The following is a 16,183-nucleotide window of genomic DNA, read 5'->3' on the forward strand; positions in this document are numbered from 1 at the left end:
TGTCGCGGCGCGATGTCGTGTCGCGACCGAGAGCGTTTATTGGTCAGTAGCGGCCCAGCACCGTGGCCAGCAGCGCCATCCGCATGTACATCCCGTTCTCCGCCTGCCGGAAGTACGCGGCGCGCGGGTCCGAGTCCACCTCCACGCTGCGGAGTGACGTCATCAGCGGCACCGCCCCCCCGGCCCGGGGCCCTCAGGATCCCCCGGGGCCCTCAGGATCCCCCCGGGGCCCTCAGGATCCCCCCGGGAGGCGCCGACCCCCGCGGGACTCCCCCGGCACACACAGACCCACCGCTGCAGCCCCCGCTGATCTGAGCTCTCCCCCGGCACACACAGACCCACCGCTGCAGCCCCCGCTGATCTGAGCTCTCCCCAGCCCTGCCCACCACCCTGCCGTCCTCCTGCCCCAGACACCCCCACACTCTGCAGCTTCCATGGCCCTGCCAGCCCCCCCTGCAGCGCCACTGCCCCAGACACCCCCCGAGCCCTCCTACAGCCCCCGTGCCCGGGGTACCCCCACTTGTGCCCTGTAGAGTCCGCAGCCCTTCTCCCAGACACCTCCCCACACGCTCCCTGCCCTGCCCTCAGAGCCCTGCAGCCGCCCTAGCCCCGTTCCCCCCTCCCCACCTGATCTCGTTGACACGGGGGAGGGGGTGCATCACCACCATCCTCTCCTTGGCTCGGGTCATGATGTGGGGTGTGAGGATGAACTGCCCGAAGCACTGAGGGAACACACAGAGCCCCTGAGCTGGGCCAGGGGAGTCCCCACACCCCCGGAGGGCAGCAGGACCCAGGCTCCCCTCACTCACAGCCTCGTACTCCTCGGCCCGCTGGAAGCGCTCCTTCTGGATGCGGGTCATGTAGAGCACGTCTGTGTCTGGCAGCGCTTCCTCGATGCTCCCGAACTCCTCCTGGGGCAGCACCGTAAGGTTGGGGGGGGCACAGGGCCAGAGAGTGTGTGCGGGCCAGCCCCCACCCTGCTCCTCACCTGCTGGATGCCCCGGGAGGCCACAAAGCTGGTGATGTCGGGGGGCATGCGGAGGCCGGGAGGGGTCACGTAGCGCAGGTTGACGCGGTACTGGGTGAGCAGGCGGGCCAGGGAGTGCACCGTGCGCCCGTGCTTCAGGTCACCCACCATGGTGATCTGGGGAGAGAGGTCAGCCCAGCCTGTCTGGGGCCACTCAGGGCCTAGACAGGGCCCTTTGACCAGCTGGTTGTGCCGTCTGGCCCCTGCACCTCACCGTCATCCCGTTGACTGTGCCCAGCTCCTCGCGGATGGTGAAGATGTCCAGCAGCGCCTGCGTGGGGTGTTCCCCCACCCCGTCCCCGGCGTTGATCACCGGCTTGCGGCAGTGCCTGGCGGCCAGCTGGGAGCACCAGCAAGGCAGGGCAGGTGAGCACGGGCAGGGCACGATCCCCAGCCCCAACCCAGCTGGGGACCACATCCCTGCCCCACAGCACAGGTCACCATCCCTGCCATCGGGGCAGAGTCCCCAGTGCCTCCAGAAAAGAAGGCAGCTTCCCTCAGCCCCTCACCTCAACAGCGCCAGGCTGGGGGTGCCGCAGCACCAGCACATCAGCGTAGCAGCACATGGTCTGCACAGAGTCCGCCAGCGACTCGCCCTTCTGCACAGAGGAGGTGGCCTCGGAGAAGGACAGGACAGAGCCACCCAGCCGGCTCATGGCTGCTGCAAAGGAGCTGCTGGTCCGCGTGCTCACCTCGTAGAACATGGTCGCCATCACCTTCCCCTGCAGGGCCGAGCTGTCACCTCGGGAAGCCCTGGCATCCCCGGCTGGTTCAGGGCTCCCTCGCAGTGCCCAGGGCACAGGTGTGCACTCTGTGCACGGCTCACCTTGAGGATGTCCAGGCTCCGCTCCTTCTGCACCAGCATGCGCAGGGTGTGTGCCACATTGAACAGGTGGGACAGCTGCAGGGACAGGTGGCACGGGAGGCACCAGGGCTCAGCTGGGGCATGGGAAGCACTGCAGCACCCACAGCCCCGCACCCACCTGCTCCTTGGAGAACTGCCGGACAGAGAGGACGTGCTGCCCGACAAGGGGGTGCAGCAGCGGGGAGGTCTGGAAGTGGGGAGCGCGCTGAGGAGATGCCTGGCGCGGGACAGGGCCCAGGGGGTAGAAGTGGCTGTCCTGGACCCCCGCCGAATCTGCGGCACCGAGAGCAGCTGGTCAGCCCACGGGAGTGCTCTGAGGAGCCCAGGCACCAGCCTCAGACCCCGGATTCCCACTGTGGGCCCCTGCTGCACTCACCCAGTTCCGCTGCCTTCCTGCTGCCCTTCTCACGAGTGTCCTCGGCTGGGTGGGAGAGGGGAGCGGTGGTGTTAGGGGTTGTGGGGAGTAGCGGCACCCCGGGCCCCGCTCTCCTCCTGGCATGCTGCCAGCGTGGCACAACCCTCCTGGCCCTTGGCAACACCAGGTGAAATCAAGATGGGCCTGATGCCAGGGGGATGGTCAACCAGAGAGGCAGTCCAAGCCCCACGCTGTGCTGTGACCCTCTCCCTGCACGCCCTGCAATTCCCAACTGGCCACCCCCCAGATCACACTGGCAGGTGAGGGGTCCCTGAGGTGAGCTGGGGCAGGAGGGGAGTGGGCGGCCACAGCCATGCCCTGTCCCACAGCGCCCAGTCCCGGTGCTGGGTGCCGTCAGGGGCCCGTGGTGGGCAGCGCAGGCAGCCCGGGGCCTGTACGGCACCTGGGGGAGGGGATGCACTCATGGGCTGCAGTCAGTGCCATTAGTGAGTCCCCCCCCAGACATTACCGGTGCCTCGGGCGCCCGGGCGGTGCGCGGCTCCCAGCCTCCGGAATGCTGAACGGGACACAAGGGCTGGCATCAGCGGGGCCGCCCAGCCACGCTCCCAGACCCGGCCCCCCAGGCAGCGTGCCCGCCGCTCGCCCGCCACACCGGCCGCCCCCCTACCTGGCAGCCCGGGGTCGGAAGCTCGGTGGATGCGGGGCGGGAGGTGGAAGCGTGTGTCACCTGCCGGGCCGGGCCGGCGCGGGCTGGGGGCTCGCCCACGCAGCACATCACCAGCCATGTGCCGGGACTGCTCGGGGTTCTGAAACGAGAGACCGAGCTGGAGCTGGGGTGGAGAGGGACCCCCTGCCAGCTGGGTACACCCCAGTACCTTCACACTCTCCTTGGTGGGGGCCCCAAGTGGCAGCAGTGCAGCTCCTGAGGGCCACTTCTTCACATCCTGTCCATAGCCAGGGGGCACCAGCACCTGCAGCCATGGCAGAGATGGGATTAGGGAAACGGGGTCAGCACTGGGGTCAGCACCCCCTCTGTGATAGAGAACATCCTCAATACCAGAATAAAAAGACCTAGGACTTACCTGCCCATCAATGTAGGCAACCTCCCCACGCAGGACTACCCTCCGCACTGTCCCCTTCACCTGCATGCCCTCAAAGGGGGTCCAGCGGGCCTTGGAGAAGACTGTGCTGCTGGGGATGATCCATTCGTGCTCCAGGTCCACCTGCCAGGACAGTGGGTCAGAGGCAGAAGGGTGGGGGCTGGACCTGGGGCGCATGGGCAAGGACACACCTCCACAAAGGTGTCCTCCTGCGCTGGTAGCCCAAAGATCTTGCGAGGGTTCTCATAGAGGCGCTGGACGATGTCCTCCACACTGAGTCGCCCCTCAGAGACGGCCGTCAGCAACAGCGGCAGCATCGTCTCCAGGCCAGGGTACCCAGGGGGCGGCTCCTGCCCCTGCTTCTCCTCCAGCGTGTGGGGTGCTGCAGGATGGGGCTGGTCACTGGAGCCTGTCCCCGCCACCTTCCCCGCCCCATGGCCACCATCCCTGGGGACTTACCGTGGTCAGTGGCAAAGCAGTCGATGATGTCCATGTTCTCCCAGAGCGCCTGCACGTCCTGGCGGGTGCCCAGCTCCGGCCGCACGGCTGCACGGCCCTTCCCGAGGCGCCCCAGGTCATCCTGGCTCAGGAAGAGGTGGTGCGGGGCCACCTCGCACGTCACCGGGATCCCCCTCTGCTTGGCCGCCTTGATGAGGAGGATCTGGGGCAGCCGTGGTTAGTGGGGAACCCACAGGGCGCCGTGCTCCATCCCTGGAACCCAAGGCTCGCCCTGCTCACCTCCTCCCTGCGGGCCACGTGACAGATGTGGACAGGACGCTGGTACAGCTGGGCCACCATCAGCACGGCGGCCACCGTCTGCCGCTCCGCGTGCGCCACGATGGGCAGGTGCCGCGGCCACTGCTCCAGGTGCTGGGGGGAACGGGGCTGCTGGGCACCGGTGCGGCGAGCAGATCCGCCCTGTGCCAGCCCCTGCCCTCCTGCTCACCTCCATCCACAGCGACACGTCGTCCATCCTCAGGCTGGAGAAGGTGTCGTTCAGGTACATCTTGAGCCCAGCGGCTGCACCAGCCAGGGGGCCCAGAGTGCCAGCATTGTCCAAGGAGGCCCCCAGGAAGAGAGCAAAATCGCAGCGGGCCCCAGCCTCAGCCAGCTGCAGGACAAGAGGCAGTGGGAGCTGTGGCGGGACCGGTCCTGCCACCAGCAAGGAGCCCACCATGGCTGGCACAGGAGGGGATGTGAGGTTGGCAGCAGCTCCTCACCTTCTGCGCCAAGGCGAAAGAGGTGGCATCGGTGATGGCAGGGCTGGTGTTGGGCATGGCACACACCATCGTGACACCCCCGGCCAGGGCGGCTGCCGTGCCCGATGCAAAGTCCTCCTTGTGGGTGCCACCCGGCTCACGGAGGTGGACGTGGACGTCGATCAGGCCTGGGGAGTGTCAGCGTCAGCACTGGCAGCTGCTGGCCACAGGGGATACGAGGGACGAGGGCCATCCCGCCAGTGCAGCACGCAAACATCTCTCCCTGCCGTGCCTGCAGATGTGCCCAGCCCGGCTGCCAGCAGTCCTGGTTCCGTGCTGCCCCCATGGGGCCACCGAACACCCACCTGGCAGACGGATGAGCTTCTGGGATGTCATGCAATCCACATGCATCTTCAATGGGGGAGCTGCCCCGATCTGGCCCAGTGCCTGCAGAAACAGCAGCCGTGAGGCAGGACCCTAGGTCAGGAGCAGGGCCAGCGTGATGATGCCTCTGCGAGCTGCACCCCAAAAACAACCCCTGCACAGTGACACCCACACACAGTGCCTGCCCCACAGCACCCACAACAGGACTTCTACAACCCTACCTCGCTCCCTTTCCTTGCACCTGTGGTCCCCACGTGCCCCAGCGCATCTCTACGTGTCCCAGCCCACCTCTACGAAGAGCTTTGTGCACTTGATGTCGATGATGAGGGGCACGGAGTAGTCGACAGCCAGGCGCCGGGTGCGGTACCCCTTGGTGACAAAGGAGGAGAGCCGGCGGCCCCCCGAGTTGCGCATTGAGAGGTTAATGACCATCTCAAAGTGGTTCTCGGCCAGGTAGTCCAGGATGCTGCGCTGGGTCTCCCGGGCGCCAGCCTCGCTGCTGTCTGCCTCCTCGAAGTGCCAGTCCACAGCCTTCACCTGCAGGCAGTGACCCCGTCAGGGCCCTGCAACACCCCAGGAGTGACCCTGGCCCTGCAGGCCCCAGCCCTGACCTTGATGCCATGCTCAGTGTAGAAGTCGGCGGTGCCGAGGCTGGCATACAGATTGTAGCCGAGGCTCTCCAGCGTCCGCACCGTGGGCAGCAGCTCGCTCTTGTTCTGAAATGAACCAGGGGCCTGTCAGAGGGCAGAGAGGGAACCCCAGGCTCCCAGCACTTCTACCCCCACATGCCTTGTAGCTGCCAATGGTCAGCAGAATGTTCTTCTTGGGGATCTTGAAGCCGGTGCTGAGCATGGCCTTCAGGTACGCCTCGCAGCGATTCTCGCCAAAGCAGGCAACCTCACCCGTGCTGGTCATCTCCACACCCAGCACCACATCAGCGCCCGCCAGGCGTGAGAAGGAGAACTGGGGCACCTGGGGGCAAGGGGACGCTCAGGAGCTGCCTGACCCTGCACCCCAGCCTGGCCCCATGGCCCCCACTCACCTTGACACCAACGATGCCTGTGCCTGTCATCAGTCCCACAGGCTCCACATCCTCACCCATGATCACCTGGCTGGCCAGAGCCACCAAGTCCACACCCAGGGTCTTGGAGACGAAGGGGAAGGAGCGGGAGACACGAACATTGCACTCTATCACCTTCAGCTGGTCATCCTAGGAGAGAGAGCAGAATGAGGCAGGGCTGGGGACGTGGGGTGAGCACCCACCCGTGCAATCCCCAGTCCCAGGTACCTTGGCGATGAGCTGCAGGTTGAAGGGCCCTGTGACCTGCAGCTCTTGCCCAATGGCATGGACAATGGCCTTGATGCGCTCCAGTGTCTTGGGGGTGATGTCCTGTGGGGGGGTCACCAGTGTGGCATCACCCGAGTGCACCCCAGCGTTCTCCACGTGCTCCGAGATGGCGATGGCCACCACCACACCGTCACAGGCCACCGCGTCCACGTCAATCTCCTGTGAGCGGGAACATGGTCACAGCCTGTCCCTGGGGTGGGGGCTAGGGCTTTCAGGGGACATCCCAGGGCTGGAGCAGCCTCCTGGATGGACCTTGGCCTCCTGGATGAACTTGGAAATGACAACAGGCTGCTCCTTAGACACAGCCACGGCGTTGCTCAGGAACTTCTCCAAATCGCTGTCCGAGTACGCCACGTTCATGGCAGCACCGCTCAGCACGTAGGAAGGGCGCACGACACAGGGGTACCCCACCTTGCAGCAGAAGTGCTTGGCTGACTGTGGGAGAGATGGAACCTCAGCGCACGTGCAGAGAGCCGCCCTGAGGCAGCCCTCTCCTGTTCGCTGGGCCCCACCTCCATGTTGGAGAGCTCCTTCCAGAGGGGCTGGCTGATGCCGATGGAGTCGAGCAGGCGGGAGAACTTGAAGCGGTTCTCGGCCGAGTCTATGGCCTCCGGGGAGGTGCCCAGGATGCGGCACTGCTGCCGGTGCAGGGCCATGGCGATGTTGTTGGGCAGCTGCCCGCCCATGGACAGGATCACACCCTCAGGGTTCTCCAGCTCGTAGATGTCCATCACCACCTGCAGCACCGTGCAGGGCAGAGGGATGGCTGGGACAGAGCCATGGCAGCCCTCACCCAGCCCTGCAGCTCTCAGGGCCCCAGACCACTCACCTCAAAGGAAATCTCATCGAAATAGAGGCGATCACACATGTCATAATCGGTGCTCACTGTCTCAGGGTTGTAGTTCACCATGATTGTCTTGAAGCCCATCTATTGGGAGTTGGGACAAGGTGAGCCCAGAGCCCCCAACCCCTACCCAGCCTCATCCTCTGACTGGGGACACCCACCCCTCGCTCCACAGGGTGCTGGGGCCCGTCTGACCTTGCGGAGCTCCTGGATGCAGCCAACTGCACACCAGTCAAACTCGACACTGCTGCCAATGCGGTAGACGCCGGAGCCAATGACCATGACATGAGGCTCACGGAAGGCCAGGTCGTGCTCAGAGCCATTGTAGGTCAGGTACAGGTAGTTGGTTTGGGCTGGCCACTCTGCTGCCACCGTGTCGATCTGCTTCACCACTGGCAGAATCTTCAGGTCGTGCCGCATCTTCCGCACGGCCAGCTCGGTGCTGCACAGAGCTGGGTGAGCGCCAGGATCGAGGCAGGGAGCAGAACAGGGCTGTCCCCATCCCATCTCACCTGAGCACAGCCAGGGCCACCTGCTTGTCGGAGAAGCCGAGCTGCTTGGCGCGCTTGAGCACGGCGGGCGGCATGGTGCTCTGCGCACCCCGGTACGACTCCAGCAGCAGCGCGTGGTCCGTGATGCTCTTCATCTTGTGCAGGAACCAGCGGTCAATCTTGGTCAGCTCATAGAGCCGCTCGATGGAGTACCCGGCCTGCAGCGCTGCTGCCAGCACGAAGATTCGCTTGTCCGTCGGCGTCTCCAGCTCCTGCCGGGCCAGGGGTTGAGTGTGGCCGAGGGAGGCAGGTGGCCCCCTCTCCTTCCAGAATAGCACAGCCAGCACAGACACCCAGACCCCACTGCTCACCATGTCTGAGGCCGGCTTCACTGTGTGATCAAAGCCCACACAGTTCTCGTCCACCATCCTCAGAGCCTTCTGGAACGCCTCCTCAAAGTTCCTTCCAATGGCCATCACCTCGCCTGCAGAAGGTGGGGTGAGCAGGAGGATCCTGTGCCCGCCGCGTGCCCCACCAGTGCCGCCCTCCTGCGCTCACCCACGCTCTTCATGGAGCTGCCGATCTTGGTGCTGACGCGCAGGAACTTGCTGAGGTCCCAGCGCGGGATCTTCACCACACAGTAGTCCAGGCTGGGCTCAAAGCTGGCCGTGGTGGAGTTGGTGACAGAGTTCCTGAGGAGGTGACAGGGGTCAGCAGCTGGGGCCATCCCACCAGGGCAGCACATTGTCTCATGCTGTGGTGGTCCCTCACCTGAGGAGGGGCAGGGGGATGCCCAGAGCAAGTTTGGCAGCCACATAGGCCAGTGGGTAACCGGTGGCCTTGCTGGCCAGGGCTGAGCTGCGGGAGAGCCGGGCGTTCACCTCAATGATGTAGTACTGTGGGCAGCAGGCAGGCAGGGTCAGTGGGTGCCGTGGCACAGGCCAGACCCGCTGTGTCCGAGATGCTGCAGCGGCACAGCCTGGTGGGACAGCATGGGGCAGGACCCAGATCCCCCAGGGCGAGGCTTGCCAGGGATCAGGAGCGGGAGCCAGAACCCGTAGGGAGCTGCAAGTACCTGCTCTGACTCGGGGTTGAGGGCAAACTGGATGTTGCACTCGCCCACGATGCCCAGGTGCTGCACCACTTTGATGGCTGTGCGCCTCAGCATGAAGTACTCGGTGTTGTTGAGGGTCTGACTGGGTGCCACCACAATGGACTCGCCCGTGTGGATCCCTAGCGGGTCCAGGTTCTCCATGTTGCACACCTGGCAGTGGGGAGATCACTGTAGGCTTGGGGTTCCCCCACAGCTCCACGTGCTGTCCCTGGTGGGTCCCTCCCAGTTCCCACCACATCCTCCCCTGCCCAGTCAGGACTGGAGTACACGGGGTGCTCCACTGGGTGGAGAGCCGGGGTGAACACCCCAGCACAGGGGCGCAGGGCTCTGGCACACAGGGTGCAGCTCCCAGTGGCACACAGCAGCTGTGCCAGCACCATTGGAGGCACTGGGGAACCCTACCTGGGGACAAGGAGCAGTGTGAGCCCCCAGCCCCTGCCCCACATTTATCCCTCTGCAGCAGCCGAGGCCTCCCTCCATCCCGTACCGTGACACAGTTGTTGTAGGCATCTCGCACCACCTCGTACTCAATCTCCTTCCAGCCTTTCAGGGACTTGTCCACCAGCACCTGGGAGGTGTGGGTGAAGGCCTGGCTCACCAGAGCCACCAGCTCCTCCCGGCTGTTGGCAAAGCCGGAGCCCAGCCCCCCCAGGGCGTAGGCAGAGCGCACCAGCACCGGGTACCCCAATCGCTCAGCTGCAGCCTGTGCCTACAGGGAGCAACGGGGTCATGGTGGGAACAGGAAGGACAGGACCCTGCCCTGTCCCACAGCTCCCCAGACCACCCCAGACCTGCTCCAGGGAAGCAGCCGCCTCGCTGGGCGCCACGTGCTCCCCGATCTCCTCCATCTTCTCCACAAAGACCTTGCGATCCTCTGTCATCTCTATGGAGGCAACGGGTGTGCCCAGCACCCGCACGTGGTAACGCTCCAGAACCCCCGCCTTGGTCAGCTCCACGCCACAGTTGAGGGCTGTCTGCCCCCCGAAGGTCAGCAGCACCCCGTCAGGCCGCTCATTCCGGATCACCTGGTGGGTACGGGGTGGTGGGACAGAAACCAGGGTGGGTCCTGTGTTTTCCAGCTGCCTCTTCACCTGTGCGGCCCCTCAAGTCCCTTCCAAGCCTACCCTGCCCTACATGCACCAGGCTCTAGGCCATCCCCCAGCCCAGCCCCAAGCTCACCTCCCTGAACTCCACCATCCCTGCATTCCCAAATCGCCCCCTCCCAGCCAGCATCCCGGGGTGCTCACCTGGGTGACGTACTCAGGGGTGATGGGCAGGAAGTACACCTTGTCCGCCAGGCCCTTGGAGGTCTGGACCGTGGCGATGTTGGGGTTGATCAGCACCGTCTGGATGTTCTCCTCCTTCAGCGCTTTGATGGCCTCATGGGGAGCAGAAGGGTCACAGTTGGTGGCCCCTGGGCCCCTGCCCCCCCTGTGGCCCCTACCACCCCCTATGCCTTGGGGTGGGCACTCACCTGTGACCCCGAGTAATCGAACTCGCCTGCCTGCCCAATGGAAAGGCCACCAGAGCCCAGGATCAGCACCTTGCGGGGCCGGGCTGCATCCCCCGCTGGGGCCTTGGCGTAGGTCAGCCGCTCCTGCAGGCGCTCCCGCACTGGGGGGGGACGTGGCACGCTGGGGACAGGGCATCCCCGTGCACAGCCCTGTCCTGCAGCCCTCGGCCCGAGGTCCCGCCCGTCTCTCACACTCACACCCACCTGTCCGGGCACTGCCGTGCCCGTCCCGCAGGTCCCGCGCCACCTCCACAAAGACATCAAAGAGACCCTCCAGGTCTGTGGGGCCGGCGCAGTGCTCAGGGTGAAACTGGACACTGCGGAGGGGATCAGGCAGGGCACATCACTGTGACCCACAGCCACAGCCCCCAACCCCACACGTGCTGTCTCCCCACACGCACCTGAAGAAGGGCTTGTGCTGGTGGACGAGGCCCTCGTTGGAGCCATCGTTGGCGTTGGTGAAGAGCGGCAGCCAGCCGGGCGGGAGGCTGCCCGTCTCCACCGCGAAGCCGTGGTTCTGCGCCGTGATGAAGCAGCGCTGCGTGTCCTCGTGCAGGCAGGGCTGGTTGTGCCCACGGTTCCCGTACCTGTGTGGCAGGACAGGTGTCAGGCAGCCCCAGCAGCCAGGACCCCTGCAGTGACTCCAGACTCCCACTCACTTCATCTTGTAGGTACGGGCACCGAGGGCCAGGGCAAGCAGCTGGTGTCCCAGGCAGATCCCAAAAACGGGCTTGGGCTGGGGTGCATCCAGCACCCGGCATAGGCTGGACACCGTCTCCTGGCAGAGCTGTGGGTCCCCAGGGCCATTGCTGATGAACAGCCCATCAAAGTCTGTGTCAAGAGAGCAGCAGGGTCAAAGTGGGGCCCCTCAGCATTACAGCAGGGCCCCCAAGATCCCCACAGACTCACAGTGGGCACTCCTGGCTATCAGCAGAGAAGCACCCTGAGCCTGCAGCTCCCTCGACACCCCAGCAGGGTTGCAACCAAGGTGTTCTGACCCCACAACACCCATTCAAAGGGCAGCAAGGCCCAGCCACTCCCCCATGGTGCCCCCCCACCCTGAGGCACACCAATACCACAGTCCAGAGTCCCCCATGCCAATCACAGCAAGGCAGCCCAGGCCCATGGCCCTGCTCCTGTGGTGCCACACTGAGGGCCCAAGACCCAAAGCCTCCAGGAATGATGACACCGAGGCTCCCCACCCCACCTGCATTGAGCAGGACACAGGTGCCTGCTGTCCCCAGCAGCAACCATGCAGACAGTCCCTATGCCAGACCCCATTCCCCCCACCGCCCCCGACTGTCCCCAACCACTGCCATCTCACCTGCAGGGTCCAGCGGGTGGTCCCAGGGCACCACAGTGACAGTGGCCCCCCGTTTGCACAGACACCGAATTTGGTTGTTCTTCAGGCCGCAGTCGAGGGCCGTGACACGCAGCGACCCGCCCGGGTTGAACACTCGTGGTGCCTGTGGGAAGGGGAGTGGGTTGCCCGGACTCCTGCTGGGGCCAGCCCCCGCAGCGAGGAGCTGCACAGCCCCCACGTCCCCAGCCCCGCTCAGACTCCCCTCCACACCTTCAGTGACACCTCCTGCACCAGGTGCTTCTCGTTGGGATCCTCGAAGGAGAGGCTCCCCTCGGGGGTCCCATCCGGCACCAGCTTCCCCAGTAGCGTCCCCTTCTCACGGATCTTCTTTGTCAGCGCCCGGGTATCCACCCCTGCAAGTGGGCTGTGAGACACAATCCCACGGTCCTGGCCCAGCCCAGCCCTGTGCCACGGCAGCATCATCACCCCCAAACAGAGGGTCAGACCCCCGGTGGGCAAATTTCCACAGAGACGGGTCTGGTTTCAGAACGTGCAGACCCATAGCCCCCACCCCCACCCTACTCTGCTGTCTCCCCAGTCCCACCTTGTAGCCCAGGGATGTTCTGCTCCTTCAGCCACTGGTCCAGGGAGTGGGATGCGCTCCAGTGGCTGGGGGTCTCTGAGCACTCGCCCACCACCAGTGCAGCCACATGGATCTTGCTGGACTCAAACCACTGCAGGGACAGAGGGTCACCAGCCCTGGTGAAACCCCATGGAACACAAACCCCATTCCCACAGCACAGGACCAGCCCTCCCAGTGCTGGGCTGTCACTTGCCCCCACCTTGGCCCACACATATCGCAGCAAGGCTGAGCCTTAGTCCAGCAAAGTCCCTGGATCAGGGAGGCCCAGGATGGGGTGTCCAGGCCCCCACAGTGCTGCTGGACTGCAGCCCACTGCCCACATTCCAACATGGCCCGTGCCACACACGCCTCAGCTTGGCTCAGCTGCAGCACAAACCAAGCCGATGGGAAAGCACCCACCCACCAGCCACAGCCTCGCCAGCGAGGTGCAGACATGCCGGTATGTCCTGTCCCATGGGACCAAGGCTCAGGTTCCTGGAAGCACAGGCCACAGCAGAGACCTGCACACCACGGGAGAGGGCTGCTAACAGCGAGACCCCCCCGGGTCAGAGCGGGGAGGCCGGCACAGCACGGCCCCAGCAGGGCTGGACTCTGCCCCGGGATGGGCAGTGTGGTGGCCAAGGGGCTGGGAGGGGGCTGGGGCCTCGAGCAGCCCCTCTGCCCAGCCCCAGTCCTGCCTTATCACAGGGCTTCGAGACTCCCGCCTTGCAACAGAGCCCTGGTGAGGAAACACAGCCCCACACCCCACGAGCTGCGAGGGCACCCCAATCCCAGTGCACGGGGGTGTCCCCCTGCCCAGCCCCCGTCCTCGCCGTGTCACAGCACGCCGGGCCCCGCTGCGGCCCTGGGCCCCGAAGCGTCGGGGTCACTCAAACCTCTTCCTGCCCCCATGTGCCACTCACTGTGCCCTGGCACCCCGCACGTCCCGCCCTGGCACCTCGTGCCATCCGTGCCACCCTGGCCGCGTCCCGTTCTGCCACACGCCCGGCGACACCAGCGCGGGACCCGCAGCCCCTCGCTCACCCTGCTGAGGCCGAAGGCGTCGGGCTCGTCCCGGGGCACTCCGTAGTTACCCACCAGCGGGTAGGTAAGCACCAGGATCTGCGCCTTGTAGGAGGGGTCGGTGAGGGCCTCGGGGTACCCCACCATGCCAGTCTGGAACACTGCGGGGGATCGCACGGGGGTGATGCGGGGCGCTGCACGGCCCCGCGTCCCGTCGGGGGGCACCGAGCCGGGCACGGCCGGGCCGATCCCAACCCCGCGCCCCTGGAGGACCCACGGACGGGGCCCCGAGCTGACGGAGTTCCCGGGCCGGGCCGGATCCCCGGTTCCCGCTCCTTCCCGCGCCGCCGCCCGTCTCGGGCCGCCCCACGGCATCCCGGCCCCGGCCCGGCCCCCCGGACGCACTCACCGACTTCCCCCGCCGCGGCGGCCCCGACGGCCCCGAAGGGGCGGCCGGGCAGCACCGAGCCGTCCTGCAGCACCAGTCGGGCCATGGCGTCGCCACGTGCGCTCCGGCGGCTCCGCGGCGGGGACCGAGCGGGGCGCGCGCCGCTGGGCTGCGGCGGCGGCGGGAGGATCCGGGGCGGGGCCGCGCCGGGACCGCCCCGGGGCGGGACAGCGGCGCCCGGTGCAGCGGCCGCGGGGGCTCCGCGGGGCGAGAGCGGGCGCGGAGAACAGCACCGAGCCGGGGCCCGACCGCCGGTTCCCGGGGCTCGGCCGGAGATGCTGGAGCAGCCAAGCACCGGGACCCGGGCGGGCTGAGGCCGAACGCAAGCTCGGACAGGGCGACTGGAGACCTGAACAACTCTCAGTGATCCCAAACGGACGGATGGTGCTACAGTAACCCAAAGTTAGGAAAGATGAAAAGCTTCTTCTGAACTTGTTCTGTCTTTGCCACCAGCACACCAGGGGAGAGCGCGAACGCAGTCCCCCACTACCACAAATTATGCAGTCGAGTTTCCCGCATTTGGGGAAATCGCAGGGGTCAGCACACCCGGAGTGCAAGGGATGAGCCTCGCCCTGGGAAAACCACCTGCCTGATCATGGTGTCTCCCCTGCCAGGTAAGTATGCCCGAGCCCGCCCAGCGCCCAAACACCCTGCCCGCCCCACGCCTCCCCAACACACGCCCAGCCCGAGCCCGGCCCCGCACCCAACCGGCCCCGCGCTGCGGCCCGGCCCGCACGGCCCGGCCCGCGCAGCGCCCGCGGACGCGCGAGGGCAGCGCGGGCTTTGCGCGGGCCGTGTCCCGGCATGCCGCGCGCCTCGCCTCGTTTGCATAACCCCGCCTTCACACCGCCCGTACCGCCCTCTGCCCCGCTCTAATTTGCATAACCACCCCCACAAATCGGCCCTCGCCGCTTCTGCCGCGCGCTCGCGCTGCCCCGCCCCGCCCCCCCAAGGCCACGCCCCCTCTCTGACCGGAACCGGGCCCTGCTCCGGTTCCGCGGGTTCGGCTCCGGCTGCCCGGGACTCGGTGTCCGAGCACAGCGCTGCCGGGCTAGAGCCGCAGCAATGGCGGAGCGCAGCCGCCACTGGACCGAGAGCGGGAGATCGGGCCGGGGGTGAGCGGCGCTACCCCAGGGACACAGGTCGCTGCCGGCTGGTCCTGCGAACTGAGAGGGACGCGGGGATCGGCAGGGGCTGCACAGGGCCTCGCCGGGCGGTAAGGGCCTGTTCTGGGCTCCAGCACAGGGACACAGGATGGCACCTACAAGGTGCCACGGCCCAGCAACCCCCGGTACCGCGGGGGTGTGGGCACTGGCAGCAGCACACGGAGAGCAGATGCCCTTGGAGGGGATGCCCATGTGCACACGGTGCCGTGGAAATGCCCATGCAGCCTCCAAGGGGCAGCGAGGGGCCATTAAACACCGGTATTCGCCTCACCCCAGACCCAGCAGCTCCCATCACCCCACAGAGCCTTGCACAGCCAAAGCCGACACCGTGCCCCTGTTCCTCTCCTGTCGCTGCTGGCTGGGCTCTCGGGGATACTCCGGCTGCTTGTGGGCAGTGCTGTCCATCTGCAGAACAAAGGCTGAGAACAGAGATGCCAGCTCACAGAACTTCCCAAACTGCTTGGAAGATCTGGAGCAAAGCTTTTAGATGGGTAGCAACACCTTCTGAGCATGAAGGATGAATAAGATACCTGCTGGGGCAGCGTCAAGGTCGTGCTGGGCTTGTCACTGTTGGAGTTTGTGCCAATGAGGGTTCAGCATGGAATAAATGGAATTGATTCGTGCTAACTTGTCATGGAGTTACTTTACAGGAGTTGGAGTTGCTGGGAACTGCCTGGAGTCTTTTCTCCTGACCAATTATCGGTCATTGCTGAGAATTGACAGCAGTTTAGGCCATTGCAGTTTAGGCCATTGAAAAGTGGGATCAACTTGTGAACCCTACCTTAAAGTGTAAAAGCAGAGCTCTCTGGGTTCTCTTTGTTTTTCTGGCTGTGGAGGGTGGCGGAGCTCCAGGCCTCCCGTCCCTGCCCAGGCCATGCGGCCGGGCGGGGATGGGGCCGGGCCTGCCCCGTCTCCCGGCCGGGAGATGGGGGGGCCTGGGGAAGGTTTTCCCCGGGCCGGGCCGAGCCGATCTTTGGCTCGGCTGCAGGTTTTGCTGTAACTACATTCACTAGAAACTGCCCAGTGAAGAAAGAGAGAGGCCCTGGACTTGCAGCGGGTTGGAGCAGCGACTACACGCTCTAGAGCAGTCATGAGGAACTTTCCATCACAGACGGCTCCAGCTCCTGTTCGGCAGAGATCCTCAAACCATCTACAAAAGCCTGGGCAAGATTTTAACTCTTTCATTACCCAGATGAGATTTGCAGATTAATCTTTTTATCCAGAGAGAGAGAGAGAGAGAGAGATCAACATGAAAAGAGACTTTATAAACTACCAGTGACAGGAAAGAAAAGAAGCTTCAAGGAAGGTAGAGAATTAAGAAGATGCTTTAATTAAGCTGAAATATCTCCTTGTTAAAACT

The 16,183-nt window shown here is 65.3% G+C and overlaps 1 protein-coding gene and 1 non-coding gene across 9 annotated transcripts; both read right to left on the reverse strand.

Annotated features, from left to right (window-relative positions):
- Positions 1-15: 15 nt before the first annotated feature.
- Positions 16-13,835, reverse strand: CAD (carbamoyl-phosphate synthetase 2, aspartate transcarbamylase, and dihydroorotase). Of its 8 annotated transcripts, none has more exons than XM_086875262.1 (45): positions 13,619-13,835; positions 13,231-13,370; positions 12,169-12,298; positions 11,835-11,977; positions 11,586-11,727; positions 10,921-11,092; positions 10,663-10,848; positions 10,466-10,578; positions 10,223-10,362; positions 9,996-10,127; positions 9,540-9,773; positions 9,236-9,457; positions 8,710-8,898; positions 8,406-8,530; positions 8,193-8,326; positions 8,006-8,118; positions 7,656-7,906; positions 7,339-7,585; positions 7,129-7,227; positions 6,812-7,036; positions 6,552-6,734; positions 6,240-6,458; positions 5,994-6,161; positions 5,741-5,923; positions 5,563-5,667; positions 5,240-5,488; positions 4,933-5,014; positions 4,589-4,755; positions 4,315-4,479; positions 4,107-4,238; positions 3,828-4,029; positions 3,560-3,750; positions 3,351-3,491; positions 3,144-3,239; positions 2,936-3,074; positions 2,777-2,824; positions 2,269-2,313; positions 2,011-2,165; positions 1,854-1,928; positions 1,537-1,749; positions 1,242-1,367; positions 989-1,144; positions 810-911; positions 628-722; positions 16-146 (listed from the first exon to the last, which is right to left on the reverse strand). In XM_086875262.1, the coding sequence occupies exons 1-45, from the start codon at positions 13,701-13,703 to the stop codon at positions 44-46; spliced, it is 6,762 nt and encodes a 2,253-aa protein (XP_086731388.1). In that variant the 5' UTR covers positions 13,704-13,835; the 3' UTR covers positions 16-43. The 8 variants fall into 8 exon arrangements, with proteins under 8 accessions (XP_086731388.1, XP_086731389.1, XP_086731390.1 ...); XM_086875263.1 differs by having other exon boundaries at positions 2,936-3,062; positions 13,619-13,794; XM_086875264.1 differs by lacking the exon at positions 2,777-2,824 and having other exon boundaries at positions 13,619-13,796.
- Positions 13,836-14,115: 280 nt separating this feature from the next.
- LOC147654526 (U1 spliceosomal RNA) lies at positions 14,116-14,279 on the reverse strand. The gene has a single exon (XR_015283952.1). It is a non-coding gene; the product is annotated as a U1 spliceosomal RNA (small nuclear RNA).
- Between the last annotated feature and the right edge of the window lie 1,904 nt (positions 14,280-16,183).

This window comes from Cyanistes caeruleus, chromosome 2 (assembly GCF_971803275.1).
Source record: "Cyanistes caeruleus chromosome 2, bCyaCae1.hap1.1, whole genome shotgun sequence".
Lineage (NCBI taxonomy): Eukaryota > Metazoa > Chordata > Aves > Passeriformes > Paridae > Cyanistes > Cyanistes caeruleus.

Coding starts and splice junctions, on each gene's coding strand:
- CAD (XM_086875258.1), bottom strand. CDS start 13,703: ATGGCCCGACTGGTGCTGCAGGACGGCTCGGTGCTGCCCGGCCGCCCC. Junction 5,668..5,740: donor TGACCATTGGCAGCTACAAG/GCATGTGGGGGT, acceptor GGTTCATTTCAG/AACAAGAGCGAGCTGCTGCC. Junction 1,145..1,241: donor GCACAGTCAACGGGATGACG/GTGAGGTGCAGG, acceptor CTCTCTCCCCAG/ATCACCATGGTGGGTGACCT.